At 34.2% G+C, this 22,218-nt stretch overlaps 2 protein-coding genes across 3 annotated transcripts; one reads left to right on the forward strand and one right to left on the reverse strand.

Annotated features, from left to right (window-relative positions):
- The first annotated feature begins 901 nt into the window (after window positions 1-901).
- On the forward strand, window positions 902-8,523 carry LOC115953353 (NADH dehydrogenase [ubiquinone] 1 alpha subcomplex subunit 1). 2 transcript variants are annotated; one of them, XM_031070970.1, is made up of 3 exons: window positions 902-1,095; window positions 1,236-1,369; window positions 8,263-8,523. In XM_031070970.1, exons 1-2 carry the CDS (start codon window positions 988-990, stop codon window positions 1,326-1,328), a joined length of 201 nt encoding a protein of 66 aa, XP_030926830.1. In that variant the 5' UTR covers window positions 902-987; the 3' UTR covers window positions 1,329-1,369; window positions 8,263-8,523. The 2 variants fall into 2 exon arrangements, with proteins under 2 accessions (XP_030926830.1, XP_030926831.1); XM_031070971.1 differs by lacking the exon at window positions 8,263-8,523 and adding an exon at window positions 7,078-7,324.
- Window positions 8,524-12,635: 4,112 nt separating this feature from the next.
- On the reverse strand, window positions 12,636-15,305 carry LOC115953447. Its single transcript, XM_031071090.1, has 2 exons — window positions 14,621-15,305; window positions 12,636-14,392 (listed from the first exon to the last, which is right to left on the reverse strand). Exon 2 carries the CDS (start codon window positions 13,915-13,917, stop codon window positions 12,964-12,966), a length of 954 nt encoding a protein of 317 aa, XP_030926950.1. The 5' UTR covers window positions 13,918-14,392; window positions 14,621-15,305; the 3' UTR covers window positions 12,636-12,963.
- Window positions 15,306-22,218: the final 6,913 nt, after the last annotated feature.

Genomic DNA, 22,218 nt, shown 5'->3' on the forward strand with positions numbered 1-22,218 from the left:
CTCTAATCATGTGTTGCTGGGTTTTTCTTTGCTCCTCTCTCTGTATCCAAGTATTTATGGGTTTTATGTTTTTATAGAACTTGAGTTCAACATGGATACTTTTTTTTTTTTTTTTTTTTTTTTTTTTTTTTTTTTTTTTTTTTTTTTGGTTTCCCACCCGGTAATCCGATGCCCCTGACGGGGTTCATCGACTAATCCGGATTCGAGCCGGGTAGGACCCTTTCGGGTGGCAAAGCTCTCCCAACCGAGTTTTAACGCAACTGCATACACAAGGACTCGAAACCGAGACCTTGCTTAAGCCTGGATAGAGCCCTTACCATCTAACCAGCGCGCCCGGTGGTAACATGGATACTTTTTACCCCTTAGCTGTGCTAGCGTATGGAACCCTAGTCTTTAATACTCGATTTACTACAATAAACTTGGTTTGTTACGTTGCTAATTAGTGAAATTGTTTGCCAAATAATGTTATTTTGCAAAAAAATCCGTGTCCCCTGCACAGCAAAGTTTGGTTGAAGAAACAAATTTTGAAATTTGATAAATCCGAGTATCTGTTTAGAAAGGGCTTATTTAGTTAAAATTAAAATTTTTTTTACTAAAAGTATTATAAATAAAAATAAAAGTTAATTGAATAGTAGAGCGATACTTATAAATAGTTAAAAAAAAAATATACTGCGCGTGAAGATAAACTGAAAAAATATACTGCACGTGAAGATAAGCTGAAAAATTAAGCTGATCGCACACTGAGAAGGGAAGCAAAAGGGAAGAAAGTGGTGGAGTAAAAACTTAGTGAGACACGGATTGATGACGTGGAAATTGCTTACAGCCGTTGGATTAAATCAAAGGCTGAGATTAGAACTATGGCGCCCGGGCAATACCCTAAGTACACGGGATTTCAATCCGTAAAACAGAACAGCATTCGGACATATTTATCTAGGAGACGAGGTAGCAGACACAGAGAGAGAGAGAGAGAGAGAGAGAGATCTGAGGATGTCGTGGGTGTGGGTGCAAGCAACACTGCCTCTTGGAATCATAGGCGGAATGCTCTGTGCTATGGGACATATTCAGTATAACATTCACAAATTCACTTATGGCCGCGTATGTATTTTTTATTTTATTTTTTTTACTTATTAGCTTCTTTCATTCGTTAATAGATCTATGAATTGTTAGATAATAATTCAAATCTGGGACTACTACTAATGTTTAATAATAATCGATGGGAATTTAATTTGAGACAGCCAAAGCACGTCTGCGGCGACTTGTGGGATACGGCTATGGAACGGAGGGACAAGAAGGTCATCGAGAAATTCACTGCTGCTTCTCATAATTAGCCTAACAAACCCCACTAATTCAAGCTTTCCCTCCCTTTCTGGTAATTTTTTTTTTTGTTTTGTTTTGTTTATGTTGTTCTGATTTCGGTTTTTGATTTTTAGGATTTTGTTTTCATTTCTTTAAGTTTAATCTAATTGGCTCCTCTAGCTAGTGTTAAGGTAATTAGATGTTATTGAGGTTGTATTAAGTGGGATAATAAGTATTAAGTGGGTTGTTGTTACGACTTACGAGCTTACATAGATTGAGTATGTTGGATTGGTTTACAAGTGGGGATTAATTTTGGTTAAGAGATATAAGAAGAGTAAAGTTTGCTTCGAGGAAAAGCTTTACTTAGTAATGGTGTAGTTCCATTACAAGGCGTTATCCTTCTCCAATCTTCAATTTTCCAATAAATAAACATAAAATGTGCTAATGCATAAACTTTCACTCCCTTCTCTTTTAGCCGAACCTCAAATCTCAAGCATTTGACTAGAGGCACTCCACGACACTGAAACAACATGTTCTTAAAGCGTGGATTATCTTCCCATTTTGAAGGGTTAAGTTACACACAAATGGCAACTTTGAAGGGAACAATGGCCCTTTTGAGGTAGGAGACCTTTCTCGTGATTATCTAGGTCACTATTTGAGTGGTTTTAGTGTCTGAATAGGTATTTCCAATGATCATATAACATAACTAGCCCTCATCACATGCTTTGTGTGTGCTATGAGTATTTTTTTTTTTTTTTGGGTCTAATGTCATCATTTTCCTTTTTTATTTTTAAATTTTGGATAAGTTTGTTTTGAAAACATAGATTAGTAGGAGAGTGTCCTATTTTGTAGGCATTTTAAGTGGGGTTTGGATGATTTTTTTTTTTTTTTTTTTTTTTTTTTTTTTTTTTTTATAAATTTTGGATAAGTTTGTTTTAAAAACATGGATTAGTAGAGAGTATCCTATTTTTTAGGCATTTTAAGTGGAGTTGGAGATATTTTTTTACTGGGTTGTCCTCAAGTTTTTTCCATGTTAAACGTAATGTTCAGGGGTATTTCTGAACCACATAAAAGTCCAATCCAAAGAGGGGAATCCTTTTATAGATAGTATAGAAGATTATGGAACGCAAGGGTGGGATTAGAGCTAATATGGGATAGAGGTTTCCATTTTAAGGTGTGCCATTTGTACCAGGAAACGAGTATTTGTACAAGTGTACTAGTTACATATAAAGCTCATCTAGTGGAGACTATAGCTATGTTTTGTGATCCCCACATCTTTGGGTATATATTTTTAATGAAATATTCTATTAGGAAACTCACAGTGTGATAAAATATGAACTTATCTATTGAATTCACTCAAATCTTAAAAAGAGGGGATGTGATCTATTAAAACTTTCTAGGAGTGTGTCATTTCTAGAAGATTGGTGAGTGTACACCCACCATATAGGGAAGCCAACCCTTGTACATATTGACTTGCTTTAGTAGATGGCAATATCTTATGACTAATGCATATAATTCAAACCACACCCTTACTTACCATATTTTTGACCTTTTTACTGTATAGTTATCTTGTATTGTATAATATTCTACATGTTGTAATCTTGTTTGTTTAATATGTCATATTTACTCCTTGATTAAAAAAAAAAAAAAGAGAGCATAAATTATATGTTAAATCTTCTAATTTAGAGGTGTTTTCAAATTTATCACCTCAATTTTGAAAATTTTAAAATTAAACTCTGTTTTTCTAAAAATGCTTCAATTCAAATCATGAATTTCTTACGCACAAAGCTGTGAACAAACAATATTCAAATGAAATGATGGCATGCGGCTTGGATCAAACACATTTTTGTAATAATCATATAACAAAAACCCTTTTCTTTAAGTAAATTATTTTTATGTTAATGATATCTCCATAAATTTAATTTGAAAAAAAAAAAAAATAAATAAAAAAATCAGACTCTAGGGGTAATTGGGCTAAACAGGGAAAGAGAACAAGGAGGGTAAATGAGGGCCCATCTTGTTGGGCTGTTGATGGGTCTGAATAAAATGGCAATTCGGGCATTATTATCTAGGAGACGAGGTAGCAGAGAGAGCATACGAAGCTAAAAAAACAATCTATCAGAGAGAGAGAGAGAGAGAGAGAGATCTGAGGATGTCGTGGAGATGGCTGGAAGCAGCACTGCCTCTTGGAATCATAGCAGGATTGCTCTGTACTATAGGACAGCTTGAGTATCGCATTCACAAAGCCTATCATGGCCGCGTATGTATTTTTTTTTAACTTAATAGCTTCTTTCATTCATTATAGATCTATGCATTGTTAGATAATTCAAATCTCGGACTACTACTAATGTTAATAAATCGATGGGAATTTAATTTGAGACAGCCAAAGCACGTCGGCGGCGACGACTTGTGGGATAAGGCTATGGTACAGAGGGACAAGAAGATCATCGAGAAGTTCACTGCTGCTTCTCATAATTAGCCTAACAAACCCCACTAAATCAAGCTTTCCCTCCCTTTCTGGTATTTTTTTTTTGTTTTGTTTATGTTCTTCTGATTTCGGTTTTGTTTTTTAGGGTTTTGTTTTCATTTCTTTAATCTAATTGGCTCCTCTAGCTAGTGTTAAGGTAATTAGATGTTATTGAGGTTGTACTCGATAGTGGAATAATAACTATTAAGTGGGTTGTTGTTACGAGCTTACTTTACGTAATAGATTGAGTATATTGGATTGGTTTACAAGTGGGGATTAATTTTGGTTAAGAGATATAGGAAGAGTAAAGTTTGCTTTGAGGAAAAATGACACCTCTAAGTTAGACTAGTTTACAATTTGTAAATTAGGATAATAAGTTGGACTATGTGGAAGGGATTTGACAGCTAATGATTTGATTGAAGCTAGTAATTGAGGATAAGTCATTTTTTTGCAACTTTCGCATGCTCGGGATATGGCATTCATGAATGATAATTTACGCTTGTTATTATAGTTAATAAGTCATATTAATCACCAATGAGTTCTAGCACAAAATACCCCCTCCCCCCCCCCCCCCCAAAAATAAAAAACACCCACACACACATAATAGGCACACCGGGGGAAGAGAAAGAGAAAACTGTTTGTTCCTTGGTTTTGTGAGTGTGTGTGTGCGTGTTTTTTTTTTTTTTTTTTTTTTTTTTTTTTTTGTGGGGGTTGGGGGGCAGAGGGTGTGGTGGTGGAGGGAGTTGGGTTCCATGTTTTACAGTAGCATTCTCAAGTACATGTAGACCAGAAAGCCATTATGCATTTGTTTACAGCCAAGGTCTCAAACTTTTACAAAAATTGATTTGTATTTCCTTTTCAAACTGATATTAAATTTGTAACACTAAAATTGATTCAGAAGTTTTATCTTTAGAACCTTTTATCAAATATTAATTGTAGGTTACTTAAGGGCCCGTTTGGATTGAGGGAGTGGGAGTGAAGGGTAGTAGAGTTGAGTTGAGTGAAAATAGGCTAATTTAAGGCCAATTCTACTCTACTCCTCCTCAATCCAAATGGACCATAAGTTTAATCACTGTGATGTTATGACAAGTTTTGGAAGAACTTTACTGCTGCTTTGCAGCATTTCTTAAAAAGATCGTATTTCTAATAGGTTAATGCCCTTCTGGTTAATGTGCTTCTGATGCTTTGATCATTCCATCTAAACCTTTAATGCGTTGAGTGGCTGGTAATTATTCTTATTTAATGTAAATTTCCATTTTTTTTTCTTCGTATTTTGCATACAATTTTATTTATTATTTATTTTTATTAGGAAGGTTGTAACATTAGTAGGTTTGAGATAGACTTATGTAGGACAAAGGGAATAGAAGCCAAATCAGATCTGGAATTCCTGGACAGCTTGGATTTTGAGGAATTAGGGTTAAGGCTTGGTGGGGAAAAGGCTGGAATATAGTTGTTTTAATGATCAAAAGGAATAGTGGGCTGTTTGTAGGTTATTTGGGCTATTTGATGGATGAGCAGTATGAGCAGTTTAGTGTCTTTAATGTTTTGGATTTTAGGGTTTTGAAAGTGACTAATCAATGTGTGGTTAATTGAATTCAAGTTCCTGGAGATTTAAAAATATAGAAGAAAAAAAATGATAAACTTCTAGGCATCACACCTAGTATTTCCTTAGCATCACATTTGGGGGAAGGTTCTATCACATAAATTACAAAACTTAAATAACACTTCTTAACTTATGAAAATTTAGAAAACTTATACAGAAAGCGTTACATCCATATAAATAGATGCCTAACACGTTTTCCCAGTGGAACTTTCTTGAAATCCTAGCAAGAGTTAACCAGAACTTTCTTTGGGGATCTACTGCTGAAAAAAGAAAGCTCCATTTAGTAAATTGGGACGCGTTAATTCTTCCAAGGGATATTAGTGGACCTGGCCTCTATGCCTCTGGAACCAGAAATCTGCCCCTTTTAGCTAAATTGAACAGGAAATTCTTACTGAAGCTGATTCTCTTTGGGCCTGTGTGCTAAAGCCAAATACCTTAACACCCGTCACACCTTTTCACCCTGGTCAGCTAAGAGAACTGTTTGAGAACTTAGGCTGCCTGTAAAGCGGGTAAATCGCTCCTAGACTATGGCCTCAGGAAAGTTGTAAACTCTTTAAGCAGCACGCTTTTTTGGCACGATAACTGGTCTTCTCTCAGCACTCTTCGATCCTGTATATCGGGACCTCTTAACCTCAATGAGGAAAAAACTTTTATCAATCAAGTGCTGGATGAAAGTAAACAATGGGATTGGCGCTCCCTCTCTTTTATCTTACCAAGATCCATTACAGATATTCTGCAGGCTATTCCCTTTAACCTTATCTCCTCAAGTAGTGATACCTTAGCCTGGGGTCTCACTAAGGATGACAATTTCTCCCTCAAGTCTGCCTAATTCTCGACAAAAGCTTTAAATCCTTTGAACACACCAAACCCCCCCCACCCCCCCACCCCCCCCCCCCCCCCGGGCCCTCCTCTTCCTTTTCTGCTAGTTGGGTTTTGAAAGAAAAGGCATCCCAAAGAATACAAATTTTTCTTTGGGCATGCTCTTACAACAGCATCCCTGTGCTAGAAGTTCTGGGGTCAAGGTTTCAACCTTGACCGTACTTGTCCCATTTGTAATTGTCATGCTGAATCTATTATCCATCTCTTACGGGATCACCAATTCTCAACCACCTTCTGGAATGACCTTGGCATCCCCTCTAGACTAAAGCCATCCTTCTCCTTGCCTTGTTCTGACTGGCTGCATCTGAATGGCACCTCCAATTCCCCCTCTATTCACCACTACATTACTTGGTGTACCTTATTTCTCTTTGGCCCTTGGAATCTGGTTGCTTTCCAAGCAAAAACGCCCAATTCCACTCTGGCCAAGGAGTGTGTTTTGAAGGCAGTTGAGTTTCACTACTTAACCTCCAACAAAGTCCCCTCTCGACCCAGATCCACCTCTTATATTTGTTGGGTCAAGCCTCCCTTGGGTTGGAGTAAGCTGAACACTGATGCTTCAGTTTCCTCCAATCCCCACTTCGCTGGTGGTGGTGGTGGCCTTCTTTGTAACTCCAATGGGGATTGGATTCGTGGCATCTCTCATTCTATTGGGTCAACTTCCATCCTCCTTGCTGAACTTTGGGCACTAAGAGATGGATTAATTATGGCTAGATCTCTTGGGATTCAGAAGATCATTGTTAATGTGGATGCCTCTGATATTAATTCCCTTGTTTTTAGCTCTAACTCTGTTAATAGACTAACCCAGCCTCCTGTGGCTGACTGCTGACTGCAGGGCCATTCTCCAAGTTTTCCAACATGTGAAACTTGAACACTGCTACAGAGAGGCTAAAACAGAGCAGTTGACACTCTTGCAAAAATTAGTTGTAGTCAACCTGAGCCTTTTATTTATTATATTCAGCCTCCTCCTGTTGATTTAGAGGCTTTATCTTCAGACTGTATTTCTGTACCTATTCCCCAACCTGTTTGGGCTATCTTTTAATGATTAATAGACTCCTTCATTACCAAAAAAAAAAAAAAAACCTAATAAAGTTGGACTCCTAGGCTTTTACTACTAAGCCCAAACTAAGTAACTAAACTCAAACAAAACCAAAATAAGACCAAATAGACTATTAGTACAACCTATCCCTAGAAACAAGAAAATTATAAAATTGCCCGACACTTAAAATTGAATAAAAGTACAAGAAATCTGATCAGAACTATTAACTCCCAACAATATAATTAAAATAAAACTCCTGAAAGCCAAGAGCCTTGTTGTTCAATTGGCACCTTTTGGTGTCTCTAATGGAGATGTCTTGGGTTCAAATTCTCCATCTGCATCGTTTTAGCTATAAAAAATAAAAATCCTAATCTACTAACAAGCTTCCATTAAAAACTCCCATGTACCCTTGGCATCAATTTCTCATGTGCCAAATTAATGCTTGGTATTAGAATTAGTTTTGGTATGCCTTTTATATGCCTTTAACAATTACTGCCACAATCCCCCATCGCTAAATGCTGCCCTGTTACTTAAAGAGGGAGAGTCACTGTGCGTTTATGGTATAGCAATCATAATTAAATATTAGCAGGTGCAATGTACAATTGGGACCATGGAGGGTCAGATAGCCTCCCTTTTTTGGTTTCATGAATATACATAATATTCCATTGGAGGGTCAGATCAATCATACAAGAACTTATATGACTCTTAGGTGAGTACAGGTTTCGTCTTAAATATTGAAAAGTATAAGACTCAACGTTTAGTGTCTTCCCCCACCTCTTTTTTGGCTTGTTTTGTCAACCTAGAGGAAAAGCTGATTCTTGTTTGACTTTTATTTTCACCCAAAAATTCTCTCTCAAAGAAATTTAACCAAATGGATTGTGTAAGTTGAGTTCCCCCTTGTGTGTTTGTTTGTGTAAAACTGCCAGCTAATTTTCTCTCATAACCATTTAACTTATGATATTTTTATACCCCAAAATGCAGGAAGATTTGCCCGTGAACTGTTGAAGAAAGGAATAAATTGCCAGCAATGCTCAAGAGCAAGTTTGATGTTATTTCCGTTGTCTTTGTATATGAACTTGCATAAAATTTGAACTGTCCTGGGAAAAATACAATCTTTTTCTCCAGTGAATTTACTTATTATGTGGACTATAAATTTGGTTTATTAGCTTTGTCGTATTTTGAGATGCATGTAACCTACTAGTCTTTTTGTTTGCCAATAAATGTTGAGGGTGCTTGAATAAATCTTAACAACTGAATAATAGGCAGATGGGGGAGTTGGAACATTGAAGAAACAGGAGGGTGAGTCCGTGAGTGGTAGAGAGTGAGAAAACCTTAGTTACGTATGTGTTGAACCTTAAATTCCCCCAATTAAATTTAAACACACGACTTCATTGACCTATACAGTACAAACTGTATTATCTTTTTCATGGACAATTAAATATAATGAAGTCATGTATGTATTTGAATTTAATTGAAAAATCTGAGATGTAGTACCTAAGAAATTGTATTTAAGTTTTTGCCCATTAAAATATATTATACAAGAGTTAAGAATGGTGAGTTTATTCTCCACATCTACTATACAACATTTTAGCCCATACCGTATTCTTGACAAAAGATCAGACATTCCCGCTGGCATCGTATGGAATTTAAGAAAATACTACCTATGTGACAAATCTAATAATTGCATGATTGTCCCAACTGTTCTTGCTCAATAAGTTTTCATCAACCAAACTCAATTATTTCATATTGTGGAGTTCCAGTTGTAGATACGGCTGAACTAGGTGCATTAATTAATTATATAATATAAGCCAGAGCTTGTTCTTGTCTGGCTCTAGTTTATTCATAGGAAAAGGCCCATATTGTATACCACTTTTAGACAACGACAAATAGAGCCTCTGGTTATGCTGTCACGTGAGAGTCGTGTTGTTGTCAATTATACTGATGAAGGCCCAGAGTATTCAGCATGTATAATTTAAATCTTAGTGACTAAGGAAGATATATGTTAAAGTATTAACAATATTTTATATGCACATGTTACAGCTATGTAACCTTTCTTTTGGGTATTTTTTTTTTATTTTTTTATTTTTTTATTTTTTTAAACTTTTTACACAAAGCCCTATTTCGAATTCCATGGAGTTGACTAGGAAAAATTATATTAAAAAGTTCCCAAGAAACTATGTTGCAAAACCCAAATTAAATCTGGAGCCTAGCAATGTCACTTGGGTTTTGTTTTAGCTTACTATCTAATTGAAGTCGTTTAACTCAAGCTAAACATACTCATAGAAGCAATGAATTCAAACTTTTGACTCTTTGAGTCACACACACACACAGGGCATGTATGCATTCCTGGTCCTGGGTAACAACCAAAAACCATGCTATGCGGCCATTATTAATTGCCAGAACACATTTGTAGACGTACATTTTGACCAAAAGAGGAAGCAGAGTGAGTTGTATGGTTGGAATTATTGAGTTGTGGTAGCATTGAATTGATTAGTGATGGTGAATTTTCATCAACGAGGAGCATTTACAGAGTGTGTCCATAAATATTTATTTATTTAGATGAATGAGTCAGAAAAAACTTTATTGATGAATGAAAAGAGAGACAGTGTCCATTGTCCAAATTATATCTATTTGTTTACCTAAGCCTAGGCCCCCAAAGCAACTTGACGGGGTCGGTTACTTGTCTTACGCTACAAGCCGTAATAATAAAACCTCTTTTCATTGTCTTTGTCCCATAATTTGGAAAGCTCTAGCCTTTAAGCAAAGCATGAAAAAAAGTACTCTCTTTTTCTTTGTTTTTTTTTTTTTTTGTTTTTTTTTGTTTTTTTGTTTTTTTGCATGATCTGTCGGTGGTTCACTGTAAAATAAGGAGATTACTAGCTGTTCACAACAGTTTGATTAGCAAAATATGGGATAAATTTCTAGCATTATTGTCTCAATAATAATCAAGAAATCTAATTCGGTAGTTAAGATAGTTTATTTGGTGGAAAACTCCTACTTAGGTTACCCCTTACCCATTTTTTATTTAGCAAAAAAAAAATTATAGCTTATTCGGTGTTGTCAATTTGTTATTGTTAGCGTAACGTTTATTATTATTTTAATTGAATTCTTACTTTGTGCTTGGTAGGTGAAGACTTTTTTTTTTTTTTTTTTTATAATTTAATAATTACAATAGAGAAAGGAAATTTGAATTTTGGATATCTCTATTAAAAGTAAAAAAAAAGGTACCAATTGAGTTACAAAGTTCATGACGATAGACGACAACTTGAATCATCAAACTATATTCTCTAAATTGGAGCTATATATTTTTAGAAAATATTTGCCAACTTCTTAATATACTAATGTGCAGCTAGAGTCCCAATTTTTTTTTTCATTTTTTTTTTTTTTTTTATTGTGAGTCATGCACTCATGCTTTACAAATGACTTAGAAATAGAATTCATGCCTTACAAACGACTTAGAAATGACTTAGAATTCATGCCATGGAATAAAATAACCAAAATATCAATCAAGTATTTATTGAGAGTGTCAAAAATTTAAGGTTAGTTATGAAATTCTCAATAATCACTCAAATCAATCATTTTTTGTTGGTTATTCTGTTCTATTTTGAAGTTACAGTTTCTCCTTCTTTCTTAATATTGAATGGAGTGGAGTTGAAGATAGGTGCGGTTAATAACTTCCATTGGTTCCATCAAATGATATTTTTGATGGTGCTAATATGATTCGGCTTTGGGGCCATTTAGTCAGTGAATGCTCATTCTTTGTAAATTGACTAGTGACTACTTTGTTATGTTTAAAAGTGAAAAGAATAGAGAAGAAAATTCGCTTAATCATTTTGGATTTGGCCATGTGGAAGTGGAACCTTCATCTCTGATTTTTATTTATTTTTTATTTTTTTTAAAATGGTCTGCAAGAGCTAGACTGCAAGAAAATCAGGCGCTCCGCTACAACCAACAAATAAAATAAATTGATTTTGAACTGCTCATGCTTTAATTAAGAAAAATGGGATTTCGAACTAAAATTAAAAAATCACATAAGAACTGAATAATATAGAAAAATAATGATAATAATAATAACTAAAACTCAATGGTAATCAAGCTGAAAAGGACTGACTGTGTTTTCTGGCTATAGTTATAGTTTTTAAAGTTGTGGTTTGACCATCGTTCCATTAGAATAGGCGATAGCTATGTATAGGTGCAGTCAAATCACATGGTGTTAGTAAAAACTAAAAACTAAAACCTTACCTGGGGGTCCCTTTCATGGTTCTTTTGCAGAAAATTTTAGTCCCTTTCAAGGGTAGGTGACCACCAGTAGAAGCAGCATGTGTACTGTGTAGGGGCTAGATCTATATTTCATGTGTACAATTATGCCCCGCCAATCAAGCCTGTTCCTTAAGAAAAGTTGTGGTACTAATGACTTTTTCTTTTGTTATAATAGGATTGGCACCACTGATGACTTTATGTAGGAAATTAAATGCTATTGTTAATCACAGTTATTATCAAGGAAGGAATATATCTGGTATGAGTATCTGTATGACTTCGCTTTTTCTTTTGTCATTCTCTTGTGTTTAATGTATATACACTATATACAATATTATTGAACTTCACCGTACTCATGATTTGAAGAACACACTAAATTGTACTTTTGACTTGACTTTTAAAGCTTGAGTTTGTTTTCATTTTGATCCTCTAAATTTGAGATTCTTCATTTTGATTTATCAATTTGCATCCGTTTTTAAAATGGACATTCTCCATCGCTAATTTGGCTAGTGCCAAAAAAATCATGCCCCTCTCTCTCCCTTATTTAGTCACGGAAATAGTAAGGAATGACCAAGTTTTAAAACGGAATCAAAATTGAGAGACCAAATAAAATAATCCCAAACTTTGCCACTCATAGCTGTCTAAATCAATTTAGACTTGAGAAGGCTATGCTATATTTGCCAGGAAACAAAAGTAGGAATTGGTTAAAAAAATAAAGACAAGAAACAGCTTAGAAATCAAAATGCTCTCCATGTACCTAACCTTGGCCTTGTTTTTATCTGGTTCAGAAAGAATCCCCTCACCAAGAAAGATCTTCAAACCAATAATTTCAGCAGCTCAGCTCAGGTGCCCACAGGTTTAAGAAAGCTTAAAGAAGGTATTAGAGATAAGGCAAAATGTGTCTTAAGGCTCGCTTCAAAATAACTTGATATGAATTCACTTAAAGCCAGGGCCTGTTCAAGAAATACATAAGTGAATAGGAAGTGAAGGATGAACGAAAAAAATAATTAAAGGCAGAGGAGTTGAGAACACTGCCTTGCCCAGATCATAATCACTGTTAGAATTGATTTTTGTAGTGCATTCCTTAGACATCAATAGCAACAAAGCCGAAAAGAAAGGAATCCAAATTTTTTTTATTCCTTGTCAATGGGACAACTAAATTCATCACATATAAAATCACTTTGGGGCTACACACCACAATGAATCATAAAACTATGGACGACTTTGTGAGTGAAACTGATTACACAAAAATCCTATATTACCACACTAAAACAAACAGCCTACAAAGAAACAAAGAGGCGAAAAGACACCACCGAAAATAGAAGAGAAAAAAAGGTGTAACTGGAAGAATTTCTGAATACAGGAATTGAACTTGAATATGAATGGTAGTTGGATGACGGTGGAAGCTTGTACAAACTGTGGGATTCAGGGCGCATATTCACTTTCGAGGACTGGTTGTGTTCTTGTCACCGTCGCAGCGGGAGCTTTTGTATTCCCAACCATGGTCATATGCAGGGCTTCTCCTACATCTGCAGCCCTCTCCATCTGTTGCATTTTCTTCCTGTTCTTGTACTTCTGTGCCCACAGAACCAGGAATGCCAATAACGCCAACAACGCTAGTCCACCCAGCACAGATCCCACAATTATCCCAACTTTTGAACTCTTCTTCTTTCCTTTAACACTTGGTGGTCCACTTGGTGTAGGAGAAATTGGCGCTGGAGGAGGAGCAATAGACTCAACCACAATAGAGAAATGCCCTTGTTGAATCGTTGAACATGTATTAACTGATGCCAGATTACTGATATTGACCAGACCTTCTAAGTCAAACCAAGCACACTTAGCAACAGCCCCATTGGGGGCTGACTGCACTTCTGGAAATTTAATCGATATGGGATCTCTGGTTGCCGTAATATTCAATTCTGGTAAATTTGTAGCAAACAGATTTGATGCATTATAAGCAAGAAGACCCAACACTGGAGTTAAGTGTGTGTAACCAGGCACCGTGTAATACCTCATAGACCAATTGCCCAAGTTCTGGTAGACCAAAACAAGTCTCTCCACATACGGCTTCTCACTAACTCCCATGGGAATCACAAACTCTTTGTACATTTGAACACCTTTTCTGTATAAGCTACCACTCCTGAGCCTCATTGCTGAAATCTTGATCCCAGACCAATTTGGGGGAACGTTCCCATCAAAGGAAATGCCTGTCTTTGGATGATGACCAAAAGCTCTGTAAGCATGTTCTTGAAGCTGCGCATCCAGAGCACGGGCGGAACTTGCTGAAGGGGCAGTAATAGATTGAGCCCTAAGTACCGGCAGCCGGAAGAACCACACCAGAATAACAAGCATCGAGAGACTTCGAAGAAGAAGCCCCATCGATGCTGCTTTGGAATATTTAACAAAATTCAACTCAATGCCACTGAAAATTTGACCTGGTAAAATCCCCCAGAGTGTATCCAGATAGTCAACACCAAAATATATATATTTACTTTTAATAGTTCAGATCCAAAGAATAATAACTGAAATATGGAAATCTTTGGAAATAAGCTTGAGAATCATTGGTCTCAGCTCAGCCTTGTAAATCTCATATACTTGGAGTCCCGTCTGTATATAATAAATGAAAAACAACGGGTAGTGGAAGAGTATAAAGACAAAATATATTCTCGGTTGGGGTGGCTGAGATTGTTTTAAAGCGGCTTTGAAGGTTTCAACCGTTGCAAACCCCTCAGTAGCCTCAGCCTCAGAATACCTTTATCTCCCTTTTGGAATTTGGAATCCTTGTAAAAGAAGCTCTCAAAGACTTGGGAAGAATCTTTTCTTAAATATTTCATTTCTCCAAGGAGTTGAAAACCTGATTCCTCGCCATTTCCCCATTAACAGCAGATTAAACCAAACAATAATTGAGATTAAAGGCAAAGCTAAAAATATATTCACTTCACAGAGAAATCTACTTCTTCAAGGCTCAAACGGTCACACCCAAAATACAAAAGACCAAAACCAATACCAAGACCCCCAACAAGTAATTACTACAATAAATTTTCTATATTTGGACCACGAAGAATCAAATGAAATTAAATACCTGATCTTTGTAAGAATTAGGATGCTGGGGTTTCAACGGAAAACCCTAAATCTTCGCCAAGGTGTCAGGGACCGACCCAACAACAATGTCCAAACCAAAGTACCTCTTTTTTTTTTTTTTTTCCCTCTCTCACTAAGCAAAACATGCAAAACCCAAATCCTCTTTCACATAAAAACCGCCAATGGTTACGATTTCTGAAGACCCCAAAATCAATTACCCACCAGAAAACGCGTAAATCAGCAGAATCTTCATTCACTTTTTGGGGCGAAGATCACAGAAAACTAACACCAACCCATTTCAACAGAGTTCTCAAACAGCCTGCATTTTGACAAAATCTGAAAGACAACTCAGAGACAGACGTAGTTGGTGCTGATTATCAAAGAGTGGACAAGGGATCCAAAGCTTTTCCACAAAAAACACTGTTGGTGCTTGTCTTTACCTGCTATGCCCAAAAAAACTCGTGATGTAATGGAAATGGGTGAGAGAGAAGTGAGTCAGTCTTGAAAACAGAGTCAAATAAAAGACCAGAAGAGAAATGGGTTTCCAACTTTCAACTAAGGAAGTTAGAAAGACAGAATTTTTGGTGAGAAAATTAAGAATCTGATAGAGGAAAAAGATAAGCCTCTGGGGTATGCAGGTGGCCAGGCCAGCAGAGACGGACCGGTGTGGAAGTGAATATAAAAAAATAATGACACATTCACACATAAAGGAAAGTAAAGAAGCACAGATTAGCAAATTTTCTACTAATTTATTAAATTCGTTTACCAGCTTTTTCTTTTTCTTTTTTCAATTTTTGACATAAACAATGTCTTTGGACCGTGCCAATAAACCTTTTTCGTTTACTCTTCATTCTCTCAATTATTAATTCATTCATACCTATAGAAAAAAAAAATATATATATATATATATATATATATATATATATCCTATAGTGGTAATAGAACAAGTATTTTTAACATAGTCTTATTACTTTGCCAAAAATCTTATAATTTTTTTTTTTTTTTGGAGTATTAGAATTTTATAACTAAGTTGACAGTTAAACACCTTTTCAAAAATAAAATAAAATAAAAAGTGGACAGTTTAATACCTTTTGATAATTTCAAAGGAGTCAATTAAGATTCAAATATCTTTACTTCTATTAAAACTATCGAATAATTTAACCCAAAAAAGAAAAGGAAAATTACTTTTGAGATTTAAGTACTCCTTTTGAAATACATTTGCTATTTTCTTTGCTTTTCATAAAAAGGGATAGGGTTACATGACAACTCATTTTACATTATGGATATGTTAACTAAGCAATACTTATCTTATGCATATGTAGGGTATATGTAGATTTTATAGTTGTGTAAAATAAAAAAATTACCTTCTAAGATAGTTTTATTAGATTACTTTCCATGACTCTATATATGTAGGATCCATATATGTTGTGAGATAGCAGTATCATGGTACGTTATAACGAGATACCACATTATGTGGAACCTATATGTTTTTTTTTTTTTTTTTTTTTAATTAGGGAACCTATATGTTGTGAAAGGTAAAATGCATATGTATGAGGTTTGAGATATATTTTTGTTATGTAAGGGTATCTAAAGTTACCTAATTAAATTCAAATACACGATTGTATTAATTTATTTTAGAGGATAACTAAACTATTGTTTTATTGTATTAAATTTAATTTTCCTTTTGAAAATATAACAATGTTTGTGCTATACATCAATGTGTTTTAATTTAATTGCAAAATGCAAGGCACAACATATAAGAAAGTAAGAAATTATACCTAAATTTTATTCTTTATGTAAATAAAAAATGTTAAAATTATTACTACAAAATGTTTACAAACTGATGTGGTAATGAATGAGGTTGATATCATTTTAACAACATAATAAATGACTGTTGAATTAACTCTTTGTGATTAGTAACGCATAAATTTGTAACTTGTGAGGTCAATAATCCATATACAGTAACATTGTATCATGATATCCATGGCGTCATCAGTAGCGTTGTAATGTGAATGTGGGTTCAAAAATCTTTGCCATGCCAAAATTCAATTAATATATTTTACTTAATGGCAAAGGCAAACAATAATCAATTCAATCATCATATACATTGAAATTTGCAGCTTTTAACATTCCGTGCCTGTTTTTTTATATGTACCGACGTCTTCCACTTCCTTGTGTAGAGCTGTAATAAGCAACTATTTGTGTAGTAGAGAGAAGAGTGGTCTTTGTTTTGTTTCCACTTGCCAGTATGAACTGTGTGCCAACAGTTTTATTACTCTATCCACCAACAAGATGTTGTTCCATGCAACTGGTCCCCAAAATACTGCCATTTCCCATTTCATTTTCTCTTTCTTTTTTCTCATCTGAAACACACAATTCACAAGTCACAGCACATGTGACCAAGCATCAGATTTATGTACACCTATTTTCAATTATAGGAACAAAGTCTAATATTTTTCAAATTTTTATTTTATTTTTAAGAAGTATGAATTTTTATGGATCTTATAAATCTTATGCTTTCATATAACATTATCCATAGCATAGGTATAAGATCATTTTTTTTTTATCTTCAAAATTATAGAATTATTTCCGGACATGAATAAATACTACTATGATTTAGTCTTCCAAAACATTCCTTATTCTATATGACAGGTTAGCAATATTTTAGTAGAACTTTTTGGGAAAAAAGTAAAAAGAAAAAAGAAAAGGTAAGAGCAACAAAATTGTACATTTTATGATTTGATAACTTGTTATAATTTTGTAAATAATGAAAAAAGGAAAAAGAAACAATAAGAAATTCAATTTTAGGACCTGCGTGTGTAATCTATATAACAGAGAAATTTATTCTCAATTGACATCTAATTAAGGAGCATCAAGGTCAGAAATAGAGGTAGAATATTATTAGGTGGTGTTACAATTTCTATTATACTCCTTTTGTTGTTGAATAAGTTTGTTGAAAAAGAAAAAAAATGTACAAGTCCTATTAGATATTATCCTCAGTTCACCTCAAAATGATACCAAATTTCAATATGATTGAGGTCATACAAGTTTACTATATAAAACATAAAAAATTATGTGTTCAAATTTTTTAAAATATAAATAATTAATCCAACCATTTATTTATATTTATTATGTTGTTGAAGTAGTATCATCACATTCATTTTCATATTAATTTGTTTTATAGTAAAGTTGGTAGTAATTTTAATTTTTTTGGTAAACAACATTTTCTTTCTGTTCTTACATAAGTTCTTTCCAAAAAAAAAAAATTTGTTACATACTTATGTGCTATATTTAAACATTTATTTATTACACTGTAGTTATTTATGAGTATTTATTTAGTATGTTATTAAACTGACATAATAAATTATAATAGCTCTGTTAGGTCTTGGTTATTTATTTATTTTTCCTATGTTTGTGCTTGCATTCTTTTTTTTTTCTTTGGTGTGGAAAAATATAAGAGTAAAAGAGGAAAACAGAATCAACATCTGAAGCTCCATGTCCACACAAGAAGAAGGATTCTCATTCTCTGGAAACTAAACCTATTTTAGAGGGAAGGAATTGTGTTTTTTATAAGAGAGTTTATTGTAATGATCCCTATAACTATTGTGAATCATTCTCAAAGATCTATTGGGCCTTACTTTTGAGACTAGCCCAAAAAACTAAAGTTGATGACTTTTTGTAAAAATACCAAAGCCCATGAATTTGTACCAATAATAAAGGTGAGAGAGAGAGAGAGAGAGAGAGAGAGAGAGAGACAGCAATGTTAAACCAATGAACCGCTAGCATTATATTTTGAGAGCAAAAGTGGCAAACACACCCAATTTTCTGACTCATTCAAGGGCTTTTGGATATGAACACAAAGAATTTTTATGGTTTTGGATTTTAATAAACGATGCCAGCTCATAGGATTCTGACTCATTCATGTAATAATATGATATAGGTGATAGGTCCACAGTTGCTAAGGTACGCCGTATGCACGTGCCTGCGCATTTGTGGAGTCATTGACATATTTTGGCCCTGCCGTCTCTGTGCCCAAACGGCTATTGTGGAAAACTTTTTCCTTGAAAAATCTCTGCCTGCACTGCCATTTCCCAAAGCAAAAGTATAGATCATACAAGGTCCATGGCATGGTGTGAAAACTGAAAACTGAAACGTGAATGAGTGTTAATGGAATCATGGGATGTAAAGTTGTTATGCGCCGTGATGGAATAGACAATGACCATTCGGACCCCCTTATTATATCAAACTATCAATTTTCAATTAATTTATTTGCTAGTGTACACGGTTTTCTCTATGGACGTTCACACCTTGAGGTGACAATTGGTGAGTGGTAAACATGAATCTACCATGTTTAGCCAAAAAAAAAAAAAAAACATGAATCCACCATGCTACTAAAATTTGTTACATAAGCCTTTTTTAATTTGTTATTTGGCTCTACAATTTGTTTCATAAATCAATAAAAGCAGACAGACATAGAAAATGAGTTCGGACTAATCAGGTTTGGTTTAAAAACAAATCATCTTAAATGGGTTGAGTCTGATCTGTATTTTTTCACATGTAAAAATAAACAAATAAAGAAATGAACAAAACAAATACAATTAATTTTGGGTCATGGCCTCACGTGTCAACCCATTTTTACTTCAAATAAAAAATTTCGAATTCAAGTTGAGTATTTTCCTTTGAGTTTAGGTCACTTTATCGGATAAGGGTCCAGGTCTAATTTTGCCATGTCTAAATATAAGTGTTATTAGTAATAAAGTAAGATAACAACAATGTTGACAAGTTACATCAACAATTGTGAAAAATGTTATCTCTCTAGCATTAAAATCATTTCCTCAAGCCCACATTAAAAATGTAAAGGACCACTTGTTAATGGTTCATACTTTCTATACCAACCAGGAATTGGTAAGCTCGTAATGCCTTAGTGACTTGCTAATTGTGTGTGTATGTTGTGAAAGGCCATTTTGTTTTTTGCTGTCTTCTTGGGCCCATTTAAAAATGTAAAGGACCACTTGTTAATGGTTCATACTTTCTATACCAACCAGGAATTGGTAAGCTCGTAATGCCTTAGTGACTTGCTAATTGTGTGTGTATGTTGTGAAAGGCCATTTTGTTTTTTGCTGTCTTCTTGGGCCCATGTCTCCATAGTGCAATTAGATCAGTTGCTTCCAGCTTAATTCCACAAGTACCTAATCTTTCCTCCTATCTAATTTATTTTTTCATGGTTATATACGCTGTATAAGATGCTCAATGGGTTTGTAAGGGCATTAAACTCGGTCTTATTGAATTCAAGTTGTTGACATTGATAGAAGACTAATAATGGATTATAAATGGTAAGTTTAGCTGGCTAAAATCTCCATTAATCTATTATTCGTTTGCTCATATAGTCATATGGTAAAGTTTTTATCTACTCCAAAAGAGAGGAAGCAATTAAAAAGGAAACAAAAAAAAGTGCAAAACAATCTGATGGGGTAGCTGTCCTTCACACGATATTTAACGGGTCTACAACTACAAAAGTGGGAAAGGCCTAACTAAAAAAGAAAAACTCTAAAAGGATGCATGGTTGTCAATATCATTTATCTATAGGGTAAATTACAATTTACACCCTTAAAGTTTGGGGTAATTGGATTTTACATCCTGAAGTTTATGAATTTGAATTTTACCCCCTGAAGTTTGAGGTGTTTGGATTTTACATCCTAACGTTTCAAAACTTAGATTTTACTCCCTAAAGTTTAAGTTGTATGGATTTTACACCTCTAAATTCTGAAACTTTAGGGTGTAAAATCTAAACATCCCAAAACTTTAGGGATTAAAATCCAAAAACTTAAAAAATATAGAGGGTAAAATCCAAATTCTGAAATGTTAGGGTGTAAAATTCAAACATCACCAAACTTCAGGAGGTAAAATCCAAATTTTGAAACTTTAGGGTATAAAATTCAGTCACCCCCAAACTTTAGGGGTATAATTTGCAGTTTATCTTTATCTATACTACTATTTAAGAAAAATTTCTTGTTTGGACTAGACATTTTTTTGGTTCCAAAATCTCCCTATAGCCTACGTTTAAGTAGGGACAAAATTGAATGATAACCTGGTAAAAATACATTTTTAACTTTCACATACAATATTGCCTACAAAATAGGAACAATTTTCTGTCGGTTTTTCTAAAATTCAATCTAAACTACAAATTTATAAATTTTGTTGGTTTTTTTAAAAAACAAATTTTGTAGTTGTGGTTATTGGGTTTGACTAATTATTTTATAGGTTTTTTTTTTTTTTTTTTAATGATTGGAAAATATATTAATCCTAAATTATAATGAAGGTAAATCATTAACTTTTACCTAAAAAATAGAAGAGCCTTTGACAAGCTAATGGGATTAAAATGGTATAGTATACATGACCGTGACTTGTGTATGTTCTCATCTATAATTTCGGGTTGTCCACTAACTAATATTGGCTGCATGGTAAAGTAATATATCATTTGGTTATGATATCAACCTCAGATCCATCTCTCATTATTGTAGGGAGTGAATATATATATATATATATATATATGTATGATAAATAAGTATATTTAGACCTCTTCGAATATTTGACTATGATTAATAAGGATATTTAGAGACATTTTTGAGTAATTGACTATTCTCTTGAGCGTGTGCAGTCCCCCCATCGCACACACATTGGGTTATTATAGGGAGAAATCCCATAAATGTAGCTCTAAGATATTGGAAAAAGATTGAAAAATATATTTTCTTATAATTTGATTCTTATTTTTTTATAAAAAAAAAAAAAAACACACACACACACACCACACCACACCACACACACACACACATTATATATATATATATAGAGAGAGAGAGAGAGATGGGTTCAAGTTACACCTTTTTGTACCCATTGATTTTTATAAGATCTAATGGTGATAAAAAGAGCAATTTCTGCTATCATTAATATTCTAGAAATTTATAACTTAGCCGTTTCCACAATAAATGTATATTATTTTATTCTTTATTTTCTCAATTTCCCTTCTCTTTTTGGCGTCACCTCTACCACAGCTCCATCCTCTTCACCATAAAACCAATTGGATTTCAAATGGAGACCCATCCTCACAAATACTAGTTATAAGTATTGATTCTCTCTTCAGACTTCATGGTTAAAGATTGAAAAAGGAAGTATTGATTTTGTTTGCCCTTTAGAAGCAAATGGTACACACAGATAAAACTGGATCAATAATTTACAGAGTCTCCTTTATTAAGCTCTCACCAATATCTTTATATATATGAACACAAACCAAGCCTGAAATTGTGAAATCATCAAGTTTTATCTCTAACAATTACTTCTTTGTTGTAAACTTTGGACACCAATTTTGCCACACGGTGACAGTCTCCACACATTTTAAGGTTCGTTATGATTCTAATTGATAGCTGCATATGTATTACAAAGTGATAATGGGTTTAGACCAAAACCATCATTTTTAACCAAGGACCAAGCCTTTCCTGCCACCGTCGAGTTTTACTGAGACCCACCCTTTTTGAAAAACCCAACTTGTTTAAGAATTAAAAACCACCTCCAAAAAAATTTTGTTTTTGAGAAAAACAACCT

Source organism: Quercus lobata, chromosome 7 (genome assembly GCF_001633185.2).
Source record: "Quercus lobata isolate SW786 chromosome 7, ValleyOak3.0 Primary Assembly, whole genome shotgun sequence".
NCBI lineage: Eukaryota > Viridiplantae > Streptophyta > Magnoliopsida > Fagales > Fagaceae > Quercus > Quercus lobata.